The sequence below is a fragment of the Schistocerca nitens genome, chromosome 6 (genome assembly GCF_023898315.1).
Source record: "Schistocerca nitens isolate TAMUIC-IGC-003100 chromosome 6, iqSchNite1.1, whole genome shotgun sequence".
Taxonomy (NCBI): domain Eukaryota; kingdom Metazoa; phylum Arthropoda; class Insecta; order Orthoptera; family Acrididae; genus Schistocerca; species Schistocerca nitens.
This window is the reverse complement of record NC_064619.1, coordinates 499,012,223-499,026,753: the sequence shown is the minus strand read 5'-3', so window position 1 is coordinate 499,026,753 and position 14,531 is coordinate 499,012,223. Positions and strand designations below refer to the sequence as shown.

General features: G+C 44.9%; 1 protein-coding gene across 2 annotated transcripts in view; it reads left to right on the top strand.

Moving 5' to 3' along the window:
- Nucleotides 1-14,531, top strand: part of LOC126262536 (high affinity cAMP-specific and IBMX-insensitive 3',5'-cyclic phosphodiesterase 8) — a 1,685,047-nt gene that overhangs the window by 1,451,825 nt on the left and 218,691 nt on the right. For both annotated transcript variants that reach the window (XM_049959212.1, XM_049959213.1), the window contains one exon: nucleotides 7,041-7,192. In XM_049959212.1, the coding sequence (XP_049815169.1) occupies nucleotides 7,041-7,192 (152 nt within the window). The remainder of the gene's footprint in view (nucleotides 1-7,040; nucleotides 7,193-14,531) is intronic.

Below are 14,531 nucleotides of genomic sequence, written 5' to 3'. Positions count from 1 at the left end.
AGCGCTGTTGGGCCCCTGGCGATCTGGCGACCGCGTCCAGGAATCCAATAGAGGGCAGCCGCTAATCACGACGCTCCGGGCGGATTCCCCGCAAATTTGTCAAAGGTCCGCGCCTGTTGTGAGGCCGCTGGCGCCTCGTGGGCGGGCGAGAGCAGGAATGCAGGCATCCGGTAAATTAACGCACCGCATAGCACTGATCTGGTCGTAGTGCAAACCTCGCAACTGCTGCTCTACCAAAGAGGATAAGTCATACAGTGTGTCCACCGCGAAACAATAAAGTTAGAAAATTATTTTTTGTTTGTTTGTCTCCATATGTACGTCTACAGTTCTGATTCACACTGAAATCCTCGAGCCTAGAAGGAAAGGAATATTGAGTTTAACGTCCCGTCGACATCGAGATCATTTGAGATGTACCCAAGAGTCGGTGCCGCAGCACGTACGCTGGGGAAGCCAAAACAAAATGGGTAGCCGATTGTCAAAATAGAATGTTTTTGTTGTATTCTTCAGTCCGAAGTCTGGTTTGGTGCAGCTCTCCACGCTACTCTATCCTGTGCAAGCTTATTCAACTCCGAATAACAACTGCAACCTACATCATTCTGAAACTTCTTACTGTATTCATCTCTTGGTCTCCCTCTACGATTGTTACCCCCCACACTTTCCTCCAGTACTAAATTAGTGATCCCCCGCCGTGACAAAGTGTTCTGCCGACCGATCATCTCTTCTAAACAGTTCAATGCTGTCCGGCGTCAGGCCACTGTCACACTCGAAGACCCCACAAATCTGGAGGTTGTACGAGGAGGTTGTACGATTCGACCATCCGGCCAAATGGATACCCACATTGAGGCCCCGTTCAAAATCTGTCACGTGCTGACAACGCTGTCTCACATGAGTACACAACATCTCTTTGTCCTTCACTTGACATCTGACGCTGTTCACGCTCCTATGCTCTACCAGCCCTTGTACGACACTAAATATGAACAACATTAGTGCACTCTGTTGGTCGGGGTAACTGTCACAGGGAATTACAACTCTAATCATTTACATACGCGCCGATCCGCGTATGAAGTTACGTTCACTATGTATTCTGGGCACTCCACTTTTCTTATCAGTTTGGCTTCTTTAATTTCTGCCAAATTTTATCTCATTCTAGACACAGGTAAATTGATTGTATTTATCCTTTTCTCGAACTTAATCCAAAACAATATTTTCTCCTTACAAACGATACAGAGAAAAAAAAATAAGTTGCCGTTTGTATCAATAATTATCTCATAGTCACTTCCCTAGATATAATTCTACATTTGAGACAAGCAGCCGAGCGGTCTAAGGCGCTGTAGTCATGGACTACGCGGCTGGTCCCGGCGGAGGTTCGAGTCCTCCCTCCGGCATGGGTGTGTGTGTTTGTCCTTAGGATAATTTAGGCTAAGTTGTGTGTAAGCTTAGGGACTCATGATCTTAGCAGTTAAGTCCCATACGATTTCACACACATTTTTTTTTTTTTTTTACACAAGTAAAACATTGGCAAGTGGACTTTTACGGAAGTGCTGAAGGGCGTATGACGCTGGTGGTGCACGGATCGCACGAGTCATCGAGTGTGTCGTGAGATGTCATCTCTCGGCCGCGGTTGTTGTGTGCATTGTAGAAACCAGTCCGACCGGGCCTGGGTGTATAGAGGCAACGGTTCTAGCCGATAGGCGTTCTTACCCTTGGAACAAAAGTCTAGACCGTCCCTGATCCTAATATTTATAATAGCCAGTACAATATCTGCTTGAATTGTGACACAATAGAGATAGCACAGAGCCATCTCTCTCTTGGCATTCTGCAAAACTCGCCTTCGGAGTTCCCTTGCATTTAATCAGCCACCTCTGCTTGTCTGACTGAGAACTTTCGTTGCCTTTATGTATCACCTTAGTCTCCCACGCCAAAAGGAACACATACTTGCCAAAAGATATTCGTTGAAAGGTATTCCTGAGGAACTCCTAGTTTGGTGATATCTTTCATCTCCATCTCCCGTTCACTCATACGTTTTGTTCTTCATTTTGTGCTTTCACATGACATGAAGCTTTTAATAAAGACCGGCCGCTGTGGTGTTATCGGTTTTTTTTTTTTTTGTAATTTTAGAAGTAGGCATGTCCACGCGCAAAAGTTTCTGATGTGGTGCTTATATATATATAGGGTGGTCCATTGATCGTGACCGGGCCAAATATCTCACGAAATAAGCGTCAAACGAAAAAAATACAAAGAACGGAACTCGTCTAGCTTCAAGGGGGAAACCAGATAGCCCTATGGTTGGCCTGCTAGATGGCGCTGCCATAGGTCAAACGGATATCAACTGCGTTTTTTTAAAAAATAGGAACCCCCACTTTTTATTACATATTTGTGTAGTACGTAAAGAAATATGAATGTTTTTGTTGGACTACTTTTTTCGCTTTGTGATAGTTGGCGCTCTAATAGTCACAAACGAATAAGTACGTGGTATCACCTAACATTCCGCCAGTGCGGACGGTATTTGCTTCGTGATACATTACCCGTGTTAAAATGGACCGATTACCAATTGCGGAAAAGGTCGATATCGTGTTGATGTATGGCTATTGTGATCAAAATGCCCGACGGGCGTGTGCTATGTATGCTGCTCGGTATGCTGGATGACATCATCCAACTGTCCGAACCGTTCGCAGGATAGTTACGTTATTTAAGGAAACAGGAAGTGCTCAGCCACATGTGAATCGTCAACCATGACCTGCAACAAATGATGACGCCCAAGTAGGTGTTTTAGCTGCTGTCGCGGCTAATCCGCACATCAGTAGCAGGCAAATTGCGCGAGAATCGGGAATCTCAAAAACGTCGGTGTTGAGAAGGCTACATCAACATCGATTGCACCCGTACACCAGGAATTGCATGTTGACGACTTTGAACGTCGTGTACAGTTCTGCCACTGGGCACAAGAGAAATTACGGGATGACGACACATTTTTTGCACGCGTCCTATTTAGCGACGAAGCGTCATTCACCAACAGCAGTAACGTAAACCGGCAACGAAAAATCCATAGCTCGCGTGCCGTTGATGCGGTATTGAATAGCATATTTCATGACAGGTGGATTGGTCGTCGAAGCACGTTCACCGGTTCTGACGTCCCCGGATTTATTTCTGTGGGGAAAGTTGAAGGATATTTGCTATCGTGATCCACCGACAACGCCTGACAACATGCATCAGCGCATTGTCAATGCGTGTGAGAACATTACGGAAGGCAAACTACTCGCTGTTGAGAGGAATGTCGTTACACGTATTGCCAAATGCATTGAGGTTGACGGACATCATTTTGAGCATTTATTGTATTAATGTGGTATTTACAGGTAATCACGCTGTAACAGCATGCTTTCCCAGAAATGATAAGTTCACAAAGGTACATTTATTACATTGGAACAATCGAAATAAAATGTTCAATCGTACCTTCGTTCTGCATTTTAATTAAAAAAACCTACCTGTTACCAACTGTTCGTATAAAATTATGAGCCATACGTTTGTGACTGTTACAGCGCCATCTATCACAAAGCGAAAAAAGTGGTCCAACTAAAACATTCATATTTCTTTATGTACTACACGAATATGTAATAAAAAATGGAGGTTCTTATTTTAAAAAAACGCAGTTGACATCCATTTGACCTATGGCAGCGCCATCTAGCGGACCAACCATAGCGCCATCTCGTTTCCCGCTTCAAGCTAGACAAGTTTCGTTCTTTGTAGTTTTTTCGTTTGACTCTTACTTCGTGAGACATTTAGCCCGGTCACGATCAATGGACCACCCTATATTATCGTCCTTGAAATGTATTCGCGAATACGGTCAACCATCAGCCGAATAAGAGAATGACGAGAATGAAAATTTGTGCCGGGCCAGGATTCGAAGCAGATTTCCCACTTTCCGCGAGCGGTCGCCTTATCCCTTTGGCTATCTGTGCACGACTCACGGCCAGACCCAAACTTCTAAATGTCATCGCTCCTTACGTCACTACGTATACTCGTACACAAATTATGTAATTCCCTTACAAGGGAGGACATTTTAACTGAAAGTCGCTCTCCGGTATCAGCAGATAAATACTGCAGTATCGTATTTACTCGTTATCGCCGTCTTCACGGTATGATTGGCTAAATGGCTCTGAGCACTATGGGACTTAACATCTATGTTCATCAGTCCCCTAGATCTTAGAACTACTTAAAGCTAACTAACCTAAGGACATCACACAACACACAATCATCATGAGGCAGAGAAAATCCCTGACCCCGCCGGGAATCGAACCCGGGAACCCGGGCGTGGGAAGCGAGAACGCTACCGCACGACCACGAGCTGCGGACACGGTATGATTGTCTCGAGTTTTCCCTGTACGATAAAATCTGAAGCTTTCCAGGATTGTAATGGTTTGTTGGGTCAATTTAACTACAAAATTATAGTAGTTCACTTCTCTTTGTTTCTGTATTTTAAAATTCTCGGACTGATGTTTTATAGCCATTATACAACTTCCACATCAATATGATTTTCACCTGCTCAGATGAACTACAAATTTTCAACAGCTCATTACGTCTGCGCAAAACATTTCCTACTTTTTCAGTTGACTACTCTTCCACGCGAGAAAGGGCAGTGAGATAACATTTATAGCCAAAGGATCTAATTATTTATATTGCAGCAAAAACAGAATATAAATTAATTTTTACATGTTTATACGTAAAATTAACAAAATTTAGTGTAATATTTACGGTTATGTTTCTATTTACATCGAATGTAACAGCAGTGCAAAAATACACCCTAAGACAAAAAACGACGCAGCGTGATGGAGTTATCTGAATGGGACGGAAATCGGTACATGTCATGAACGTGTACAGACAAACAAATGAATACAATTGGATGATTTTTTCAGGGGACAGAACTTCGCAAATTGAGCAAGTCAGTAATGGACTGGTCCACCTGTGAACATCATGCAACCACTTATTCGGCTTCACCTTGACTGATAGAGTTGTAGGACATCCTCCTGAGGGATATCGTGCCAGATTCTGTCCAATTGGAGCGTCAGGCCGTCAAAACCCCGAGCTGATTGGAGGGCTCTGCCCGTAAAGCTCCAAACGTTCTCAATTGTGGAGAGACCCGGGGACCTTGCTGGCCAAAGTAGGGTCCGACAAGCGTGAAGACAAGTAGTAGGAACTCACGCCTACAAGCAGCAGAAAAGCACGTCGTGTGCGGGCAGGCATTTTCTTGCTGAAACGTAACCCCAGGATTGCTTGCCGTGAAGGGCGACAAATCGGGGCGTACAATATTATCGACGTACCGCTATGCTGTAAGGGTTCCGCGGATGACAACCTAAGGGGGCCTGCTATAAAATGTAGCAGCACCCCAAACTATCACTCTTGGTTGTCAAGCCGCTTAGCGGGCGACAGTTACATTGGTCTCCCACCGTTGTCGGCAGCGTCTCCAGACAAATCTTTGACCTGGACTCGCAGCGACTGTAATAGAATTGTCATCAGTGATGAGTCCCACTTGGAATTGAGATCCGATGACCAGAGAAGACGTTTCTGGGGACGCCCTGAACAGCGATGGGAATCCAGGCTGACTGTCTTTCTGCCATACGTCCCGAGAACGAATAATGATGGTCTGGGTGCCATTTCATTTTACCGGAGGACCGCTTTGGTTGTCATCCGCGGCACCCTTACAACACAGCGGTACGTCGACGATATTCTTCGATTTCGAGTGGTAGGCTCCATATGGTTCCCAAGTTGTGCAGCCACCGTAAACCATAAAATTACCAAATAAGCAGCAAGACAGTGTTATTACGCAGGGAACATACACGTTGAAAGCACCGATGATGGCTGTTAATCAGCTGAAATCGATTTCCAAAAGTAAATAAAGAAAACATGATCTTGCGACTGGTTGCTGCTTATTTGGTAATTTTATTCTTCGCTTTGTTTTGTTGCCCTTCATGGTAAGCCATCCTGCGCTTAGATTTCAGTAAGATAATGCTATCCCGCATACGGTGACAGTTTCTACTGCTTGCCTTCGTGCTTGCCAAACCGTACCTTGGCCACCAACGTCGCCGTATCTCTCCCCAATTGAGAAAGTTTGGAGCGTTATGGCCACAGTCCTCCAACCAACTAGGGTTTTTTGACGACCTAACGCGCCAGCTGGGTAGAATTTGAATCAACATCCCTCAGAGGGACATCCAACAACTCTATTAATCAATGCTAAGCTGAATAACTGCTTGCATAAGTGCCAGAGGTGGATAAAAGCGTTATTGACTTGCTAAATTGTGAAGCTCTTTCTCATGAAAAGATCATCCAATTTTTCTGAAATTGTAATCATTTGTTTCTCTTTACATGTACATCATATCTCCCATGCGGACAATTTCCTCGTGGTGAGCCTATTTCTTTCTTAGAATTTGTTATGTTTACATACAGGCAGCCTTTTATGAGGATATTGGTTTAGAATGCACCGTTACCAGTGAGTTCATAACGTGTTTTAGGCTTATTAAATAACACGCTGCTGACTAAATAAGTGAGAGTGGAGTTTTTCTTCCCCGCCTCCCTCTTTTCTCTATCCCTCTATCCATCTCTCTATCCATTTCTCTATCCATCTCCCATCTCTCTATCTATCTCTCTATCCATCTCTCTATCCATCTCACTATCCATCTCACTATCTCTCTCTCTCTCTCTCTCTCTCTCTCTCTCTCTCTCTCTCTCACTCACTCACTCACTCACTCACTGTCTATCTATCTATCTCTCTATCAGTGGGTGTGCGTCCACTCACTCACTGTCTATCTATCTATCTCTCTATCAGTGGGTGTGCGTCTGCGTGTGTACAACGAATCTGTGCGCTTTTCCCATGTCTTCAGGCGATTGGGTTCCCTCGTAAGCAATTGAGCTGAATAACACATAGCTAAACTACTAATAAATTCCATCGCATGTGACGGTAAAGCTCGACCATAGAGTTGTTTAAGGGTCGAGATTTGGAGCGGAGTTTGAGTGCCACCTTTTATGGTCCTGATGTGGTGTCTCTGTTGCAGACCACCGTCGCACTTCGTGTTCATCCACGAGGTGCCTGTCCCCGGGATGGGGAAGCGAGCCTCCGACTCTGGTTCGGCGTACCCCACGCAGCGCGGCAGCCTCCACTCCGTGAGGCGCAACTCCTACGACATACGCTCCGTCTCCAGCGACGGTAAGTACGCCTGCGGCTGGCTTCCCAACTGGATAAACTCGGACTGCCGACGTCGGGGTCTAAGGCCGTGAAACTGTTCCACGTTATAGCATCAAGGTAGGTAGGAACTCTTTCCAGACTTATTCCCATCCTCTATCAGTACGTACCTTCATTTCCATCGATGAAGAAAATTGAGCCATATATTAATACAGGTTGTGAAGAAATCAGGAGAGGGCAGAATTAGTGAGGAGAATCTACCACTTCCTTCCTAATAAAAAAGAAACAAATTACTTTGTGAAGAATTTGATCAGAAGTATCGAGACACCTACACTACTGGCCATTAAGATTGCTACACCAAGAAGAAATGCAGATGATAAACGGGTATTCATTGGACAAATATATTATACTAGAACTGACATGTGATTACATTTTCACGCAATTTGGGTGCATAGATCCTGAGAAATCAGTACCCAGAACAACCACCTCTGGCCGTAATAACGGCCGTGATACGCCTGGGCATTGAGTCAAACAGAGCTTGGATGGCGTGTACAGGTACATCTGCCCATGCTTCAACACGCTACCACAGTTAATCAAGAGTAGTGACTGGCGTATTGTGACGAGCCAGTTGCTCGGCCACCATTGACCAGACCCTTTCAATTGGTGAGAGATCTGAAGAATGTGCTGCCCAGGGCAGCAGTCGAACATGTTCTGTATCCAGAAAGGCCCGTACAGGACCTACAACATGCGATCGTGCATTATCCTGCTGAAATGTAGGGTTTCGCAGGGATCGAATTAAGGGTAGAGCCACGGGTCGTAACACATCTGAAACGTAACGTCCACTGTTCACAGTGCCGTCAATGCGGACAAGAGGTGACCGAGACGTGTAACCAATGGCACCCATACCATCACGCCGGGTGGTACGCCAGTACGGCGATGACGAATACACGCTTCCAATGTGCGTTCACCGCGATGTCGCCAAACACGGATGCGACCATCATGATGCTGTAAACAGAACCTGGATTCATCCGAAAAAATGACGTTTTGCCATTCGTGCACCCAGGTTCGTCGAGTACACCGTCGCAGGCGCTTCTGTCTGTGATGCAGCGTCAAGGGTAACTGTAGCCATGGTCTCCGAGCTGATAGTCCATGCTGCTGCAAAAGTCGTCGAACTGTTCGTGCAGATGGTTGTTGTCTTGCTAACGTCCCCATCTGTTGACTCAGGGATCGAGACGTGGCTGCACGATCCGTTACAGCCATGCGGATAAGATGCCTGTCATCTCGACTGCTAGTGATACGAGGCCGTTGGTATCCAGCACGGCGTTCCGTATTACCCTCCTGAACCCACCGATTCCATATTCTGCTAACAGTCATTCGATCTCGACCAACGCGAGCAGCAATGTCGTGAGACGATAAACCGCAATCGCGATAGGCTAAAATCCGAACTTTATCAAAGTCGGAAACGTGATGGTACGCATTTCTCCTCCTTACACGAGGCATCACAACAACGTTTCACCAGGCAACGCCGGTCAGCTGCTGTTTGTCTATGAGAAATCGGTTGGAAACGTTTCTCATGTCAGCACGTTGTAGGTGTCGCCACCGGCGCCAACCTTGTGTGAATGCTCTGAAAAGCTAACCATTTGCATATCACAGCATCATCTTCCTGACGGTCAAATTTCGCGTCTGTAGCACGTCATCTTCGTGGTTTAGCAATTTTAATGGCCAGTAGTGTATAATTAGACATTCGTATGGGATGTGTCCACGCGTCGCCTTTACGACGGCTTCAGCTCTGCTGGCGACATTTTCAATGAGGTTTCTGAATGTCTGTAGAGGAACGGCAGCCTATTCTTCCATAAGAGCCGAAACCAGAAAAGGTGGTGATGTTGGAGTCTGGAGCGAAGTCGACGTTCTGGCTCATCCCAAAAGTGCTCCAATAGGTTCAAGTGAGGACTGTGGGCGGACCAGTCCAATGCAGGAATGCTATTCTTCACAAATCAGTGATTCACAGACGCTTCTTTATGACAGGGTGTAATGTCATGTCAATGCAATCAGTCATCATTTACGAAATGGTCCTCTACCGAACGCAGAACACGAAGCTGTAAAATGTGCTCACATCCTCGTGCATTTAGCGTTTTTTAAGCGCAGTAAGGGGACCAAAACCTAACAACGAAAAATTCAACACACCATAGCACAACATTCTTCGTACCTAATTGTTGGTAGCACAAATGACTACAGGTAACTTTTTCCAGGCATATAGCGTCATTCGTCACTCCAAATCATTCGTTTCCAGTCATCTAAGGTCCAGTGGCGTCGCACTAACCACCAGATAGCTAAGTACTGCCTGCAGATATGTGTGGCTTGTCGACCATTGTACTCAATTCCTTTTAACTCCGTACGCTCGCTCACTGTGCTAGCTGGACTGCTGGTAACAAATTTGTATCTCACGAATGATTCCTTTCGGACTCATTACACACGATTTTTACAAGCACCCTTCGCCGGTCCGTATCAGTCGATGCAAGAGATCTGCCGGGCCTTCGTTTAGCTATGGTTGTACCTTCTCGTTCCTGCTTCACAATCACATCACAACAGTCGACTTTTACAGCATTCGAACAATGGAAATATCCGTGATGGATCTGTTACTCAGTTGATACCCAGTAGCTAGTCCACGTTGGACGTCATTGAGAGCTCCTGACCGACAATTTGTACAGACAACGCTATATTCTGGCCTCGTTTTATTGGTTCAGGTCACCTCTCGTGACATCTGTCGGTCAATTCCGCCTTGCGTAGGAGTGATCGGATACTTTTGATTAGATAGTATATTTCTCGTCGACCAATGGAGCAAAACATTTTCTGTCATAGACATGATCGTTTCCCGGCTATTTACTAAAAATACGCCAACGCAACGCAGACTTCTGCTTGTGGAAGCAATCTTCACCCAATACCACGTCGTCTGGGAGTGTGCCAACACACAAGGGATTACAGATCAGGGCGTGAACGCCTTTGGTAATCCTCCAGTTTGTGGCATAACAGGGAGTGAGGTACTGTGGAACAGCTGATGAAATGCGACCTTACATGACCGAGAGACGGCCTGGAAGACGCCATACGTGATGCCAACGAGACGAACCAATGCAGAACCATCAACTACAATGTCCTTCCGGACTAAATGAGGAGATGAGCCTCGGGGAGGACCAGAAAAATTTCCTGAGGCCCTCATGGCCATCTCTGTCGCAATCTCTACAACTGGAAGCACTGCGACTGTAAATGACTCAATGCGCCAGGTGATAGCAATCAAAACAAAAGGAGAAAAACAATTTAGAAACAGAAGCACAACTTCAAACAGTCGAGATCGCTATTGTACAGCATTTATTGTGACGATCACTTTCAGCAAACTACTTTGCTACTACACAGTGCCTGTAACGCTTATGACGTTTACTTGAGAATCTCGGTCGTTATTCTGCTAAAGTATGAACATGAGCTTGTATAATTGCTGCAATAATGTAATGGTTACTTTATGCTTGACTTGCTGATATACTATTGTTCTCATGTTCATCAAGAATTATTCCATGATATGACACGATATAATATGCATTTGATAAAGATTCAGTGAAATGTTCTGCAGAAGGTATGTTATATTCCACGATATGGTCCACGTTTATGTAAAATTATTTTACGCCCCTTTACATCCGATCCCAGTGTGCTTGAAAATGTTGACCTATGTTTTACAGATATGATGAGGACAATGTAGTTTGCTGAAACCAGTCATCACAATAAATGCTGTACAATAGCTATATTGTACTAATGTTTCTACATTAATGTAGATCGTCCCGCAACTTGATAATGTGAAGCATACGCAAGGAGAAAAACGAATTTTGTTTGTGATATCCAGTACAAGTGAGTAACGTGTAGTGTAACGTTTCATACTGTAGCGTGGTGTTAAATCATAAATTACAAAAATCTATGACACAGTAATGGGGTACAGAATACTGATCTAGTAGCATGTACCAACTGGATTCCGGATGAGGGTATATCTGTGGACAAAGGGCACTATGTAGTCGTTTTTCCTTAACATGTTATCAGTTTTCCTCTCTCTCTCTCTCTCTCTCTCTCTCTCTCTCTCTCTTTTGCACTTATTTTACTTTCCTTAAAGAGCATACTTCTGAGCTGTACTAATACATTTGAAATTTTATGTTAAGATATCGTGTGGCATACTCGTGTGCATATTGTCCTAGTTATTTTGACCACTTCGAATTCTTTTTTGTCCAATGCAAAATAAAAGTGGTACCAAGCAAACGTTTAACTATCAGGGGGACATTAACCAACATGTTTGCCTTTCTTATATCTTTGTTCTTTACGAAGATGCCTTTTTTATACAGCATTCTATATTTTTATTCGGTAATTCACTTCATCTTTTCAAGATCTATTCAAAAAGGTGTCACTACGTATCACTGACGTACACATGGTATTATTAAACACGTAACACACAACTAAGTCTGACTCTCCCGTAGTAGAACACAGTGCTGGTACACTGGGTAACGTAACTCGTCTACTTGCTGCAGTTGACAGTAAACAAATGGAAGCACAATGGAAAATGTACGCCAGTCATTCAGTCAATTGTCTTAATTTGAAGTTTTGTCTGAGTACAATATACACCAACCAAGACAAGGTAGAAATTCTATCCATCCATAGAGATAGTGTCGGAAGTTCCATGCGGCTTTTCGCGGATGATGCTGTAGTATACAGAGAAGTTGCAGCATTAGAAAATTGTAGCGAAATGCAGGAAGATCTACAGCGGATAGGCACTTGGTGCAGGGAGTGGCAACTGACCCTTAACATAGACAAATGTAATGTATTGCGAATACATAGAAAGAAGGATCCTTTATTGTATGATTATATGATAGCGGAACAAACACTGGTAGCAGTTACTTCTGTAAAATATCTGGGAGTATGCGTACGGAACGATTTGAAGTGGAATGATCATATAAAATTAATTGTTGGTAAGGCGGGTACCAGGTTGAGATTCATTGGTAGATTCCTTAGAAAATGTAGTCCATCAACAAAGGAGGTGGCTTACAAAACACTCGTTCGACCTATACTTGAGTATTGCTCATCAGTGTGGGATCCGTACCAGATCGGGTTGACGGAGGAGATAGAGAAGATCCAAAGAAGAGCGGCGCGTTTCGTCACAGGGTTATTTGGTAACCGCGATAGCGTTACGGACATGTTTAGCAAACTCAAGTGGCAGACTCTGCAAGAGAGGCGCTCTGCATCGCGGTGTAGCTTGCTCGCCAGGTTTCGAGAGGGTGCGTTTCTGGATGAGGTATCGAATATATTGCTTCCCCCTACTTATACCTCCCGAGGAGATCACGAATGTAAAATTAGAGAGATTCGAGCGCGCACGGAGGCTTTCCGACAGTCGTTCTTCCCGCGAACCATACGCGACTAGAACAGAAAAGGGAGGTAATGACTGTGGCACGTAAAGTGCCCTCCGCCACACACCGTTGGGTGGCTTGCGGAGTATGAATGTAGATGAATGTAGATGTAGATGTAGAAAGTAAGTTAGCAGAACAGTAATTGTAGTAATTTAGGGTGTATAGAACTTCATGTGTAGATGTGTTTTGTATTAGAATCTAGATCACAGACTAAAAGAAAACTGAAAATAAATAAATGTCGTCTAGGAGAACTTTGCCCCTCTCCTGTCTGAAAGGGTCCGCAGCTCGTGGTCTTGCGGTGGCGTTCTCGCTTCCTGCGCATGGAGTCTCGGGTTCGATTCCTGGAAAGGTCAGCGATTTTTCCTGCCTCGACATGATTAGGTGTTGTGTCGTGTTCATCATCATCATTCACCCCCATTAAGGTCGGAGGAAGGCAATGGCAAACCACCTGCACTAGGACCTTGCCTAGTACAGCGGTGTGGGTCTCCCGCATCGTCCCCTACGCTCCTCGGAGTATGGGATCTCATCATCATCTCTTAAAGGATTTCCGTGTATTGGTGACACATGTATCCGCGATACTTTTTGAAAGCGGAGGAGACTAGAGTCTTTACAGGTGAATAACAAAGAAGGGACGTTGAAATTTGACGTCGTGCGGACGTGACCTTCGTAAGAGATCGCGAGCAGGCTCAGACTGGACAAGATTTGGAAAGAAAATCGGTAGTTTCCGTGATTATAGTATCACCCCAGCATTAGCCAAATGCCGTTTAGTGGGACGACAGAAATCTACACTGCGCAACGTAATTAAAGGATCACTTTTTTCGAAACCCCGTAATTCCCACCCATTGCGACGCTTAAATTTGACATTTGGTTCAGCGGTGCCAACGCGTGTCGCCCTGCGTTGTCACCTTCGGGCTTGATAACGCTTCAGACGGCAAAGTGTCGAGACGTTCATGTGACCTGTAGAGTTAATGATATCACATTGCCACCAAACTTCATCACAACTCTGCCCAATGCCATCGTCAACGTGTCACACAATGGGAAGGTCATCTTAGCCCCTCTTTACCACATTTCATCCCCTCGTTTCACATCTCTGCGACGGAGGTTAGAACCGCGACGCGTAGCGTTGAAATTCACGGTTTTCTTATGAGTGGCCAAAGAAAACATTGCGGACACACCACCACTCAGAACAGGCACGAAAAGACCTCAATGGGGTGGCATAAGAGTTCTCAATGAAACCTCCATTTCCCCAGGAGCATTGATCCCCGCACTTTTCGAGGTAAAAATCGTAGTTTGTAGTGCGATGAGCAATAGGAAGACGTTCTTGACAACCCTTATACGTGACCTTATACGTGATCTGATCGTTTTAGTGCGCAGGGTGGCCGAAATTTTTGCTCTCGTGTACAGAATTGAACCACTAGGGACCGTATAAAATCATCAGTTAGGACTCATTAGGAGATAGAGAAGATCCAACAATGAGCGGCGCGTTTCGTCAAGGGATCATTTAGCTGGCGAGACAGCGTTACGGAGATGCTAAACAAAGTCCACAGGCAGACGTTAGAAGAGAGGCGGTGAGAACACGGAGAGATTTACTATTGAAATTTCGGGACAGCACTTTTCAGAAGGAAAGCGAAGCAACATACTACTTCCCCCCACATACATCTTGCGTATTGTCCACGAGGAGAAAATTCGAAAAATTAGAGCCAGTACAGAGGTTTACCGATAATCATTCTTCCATGCACTATTCGCGAGTGGAATAGGATTGAGGGAATCAGATAGTGGTACAGAGAGTAACCTCCACCACGCACCATTAGGTGGCTTGTGGAGTATGATGTAGATGTAGATGTAGATTTAGATTCGACGAAATATGAATCTGAACCGAAACAGCAGAGGGTGCTTGCACTTTTTCAGCCGTTTTATTTCGCGTGCTCCTGTGG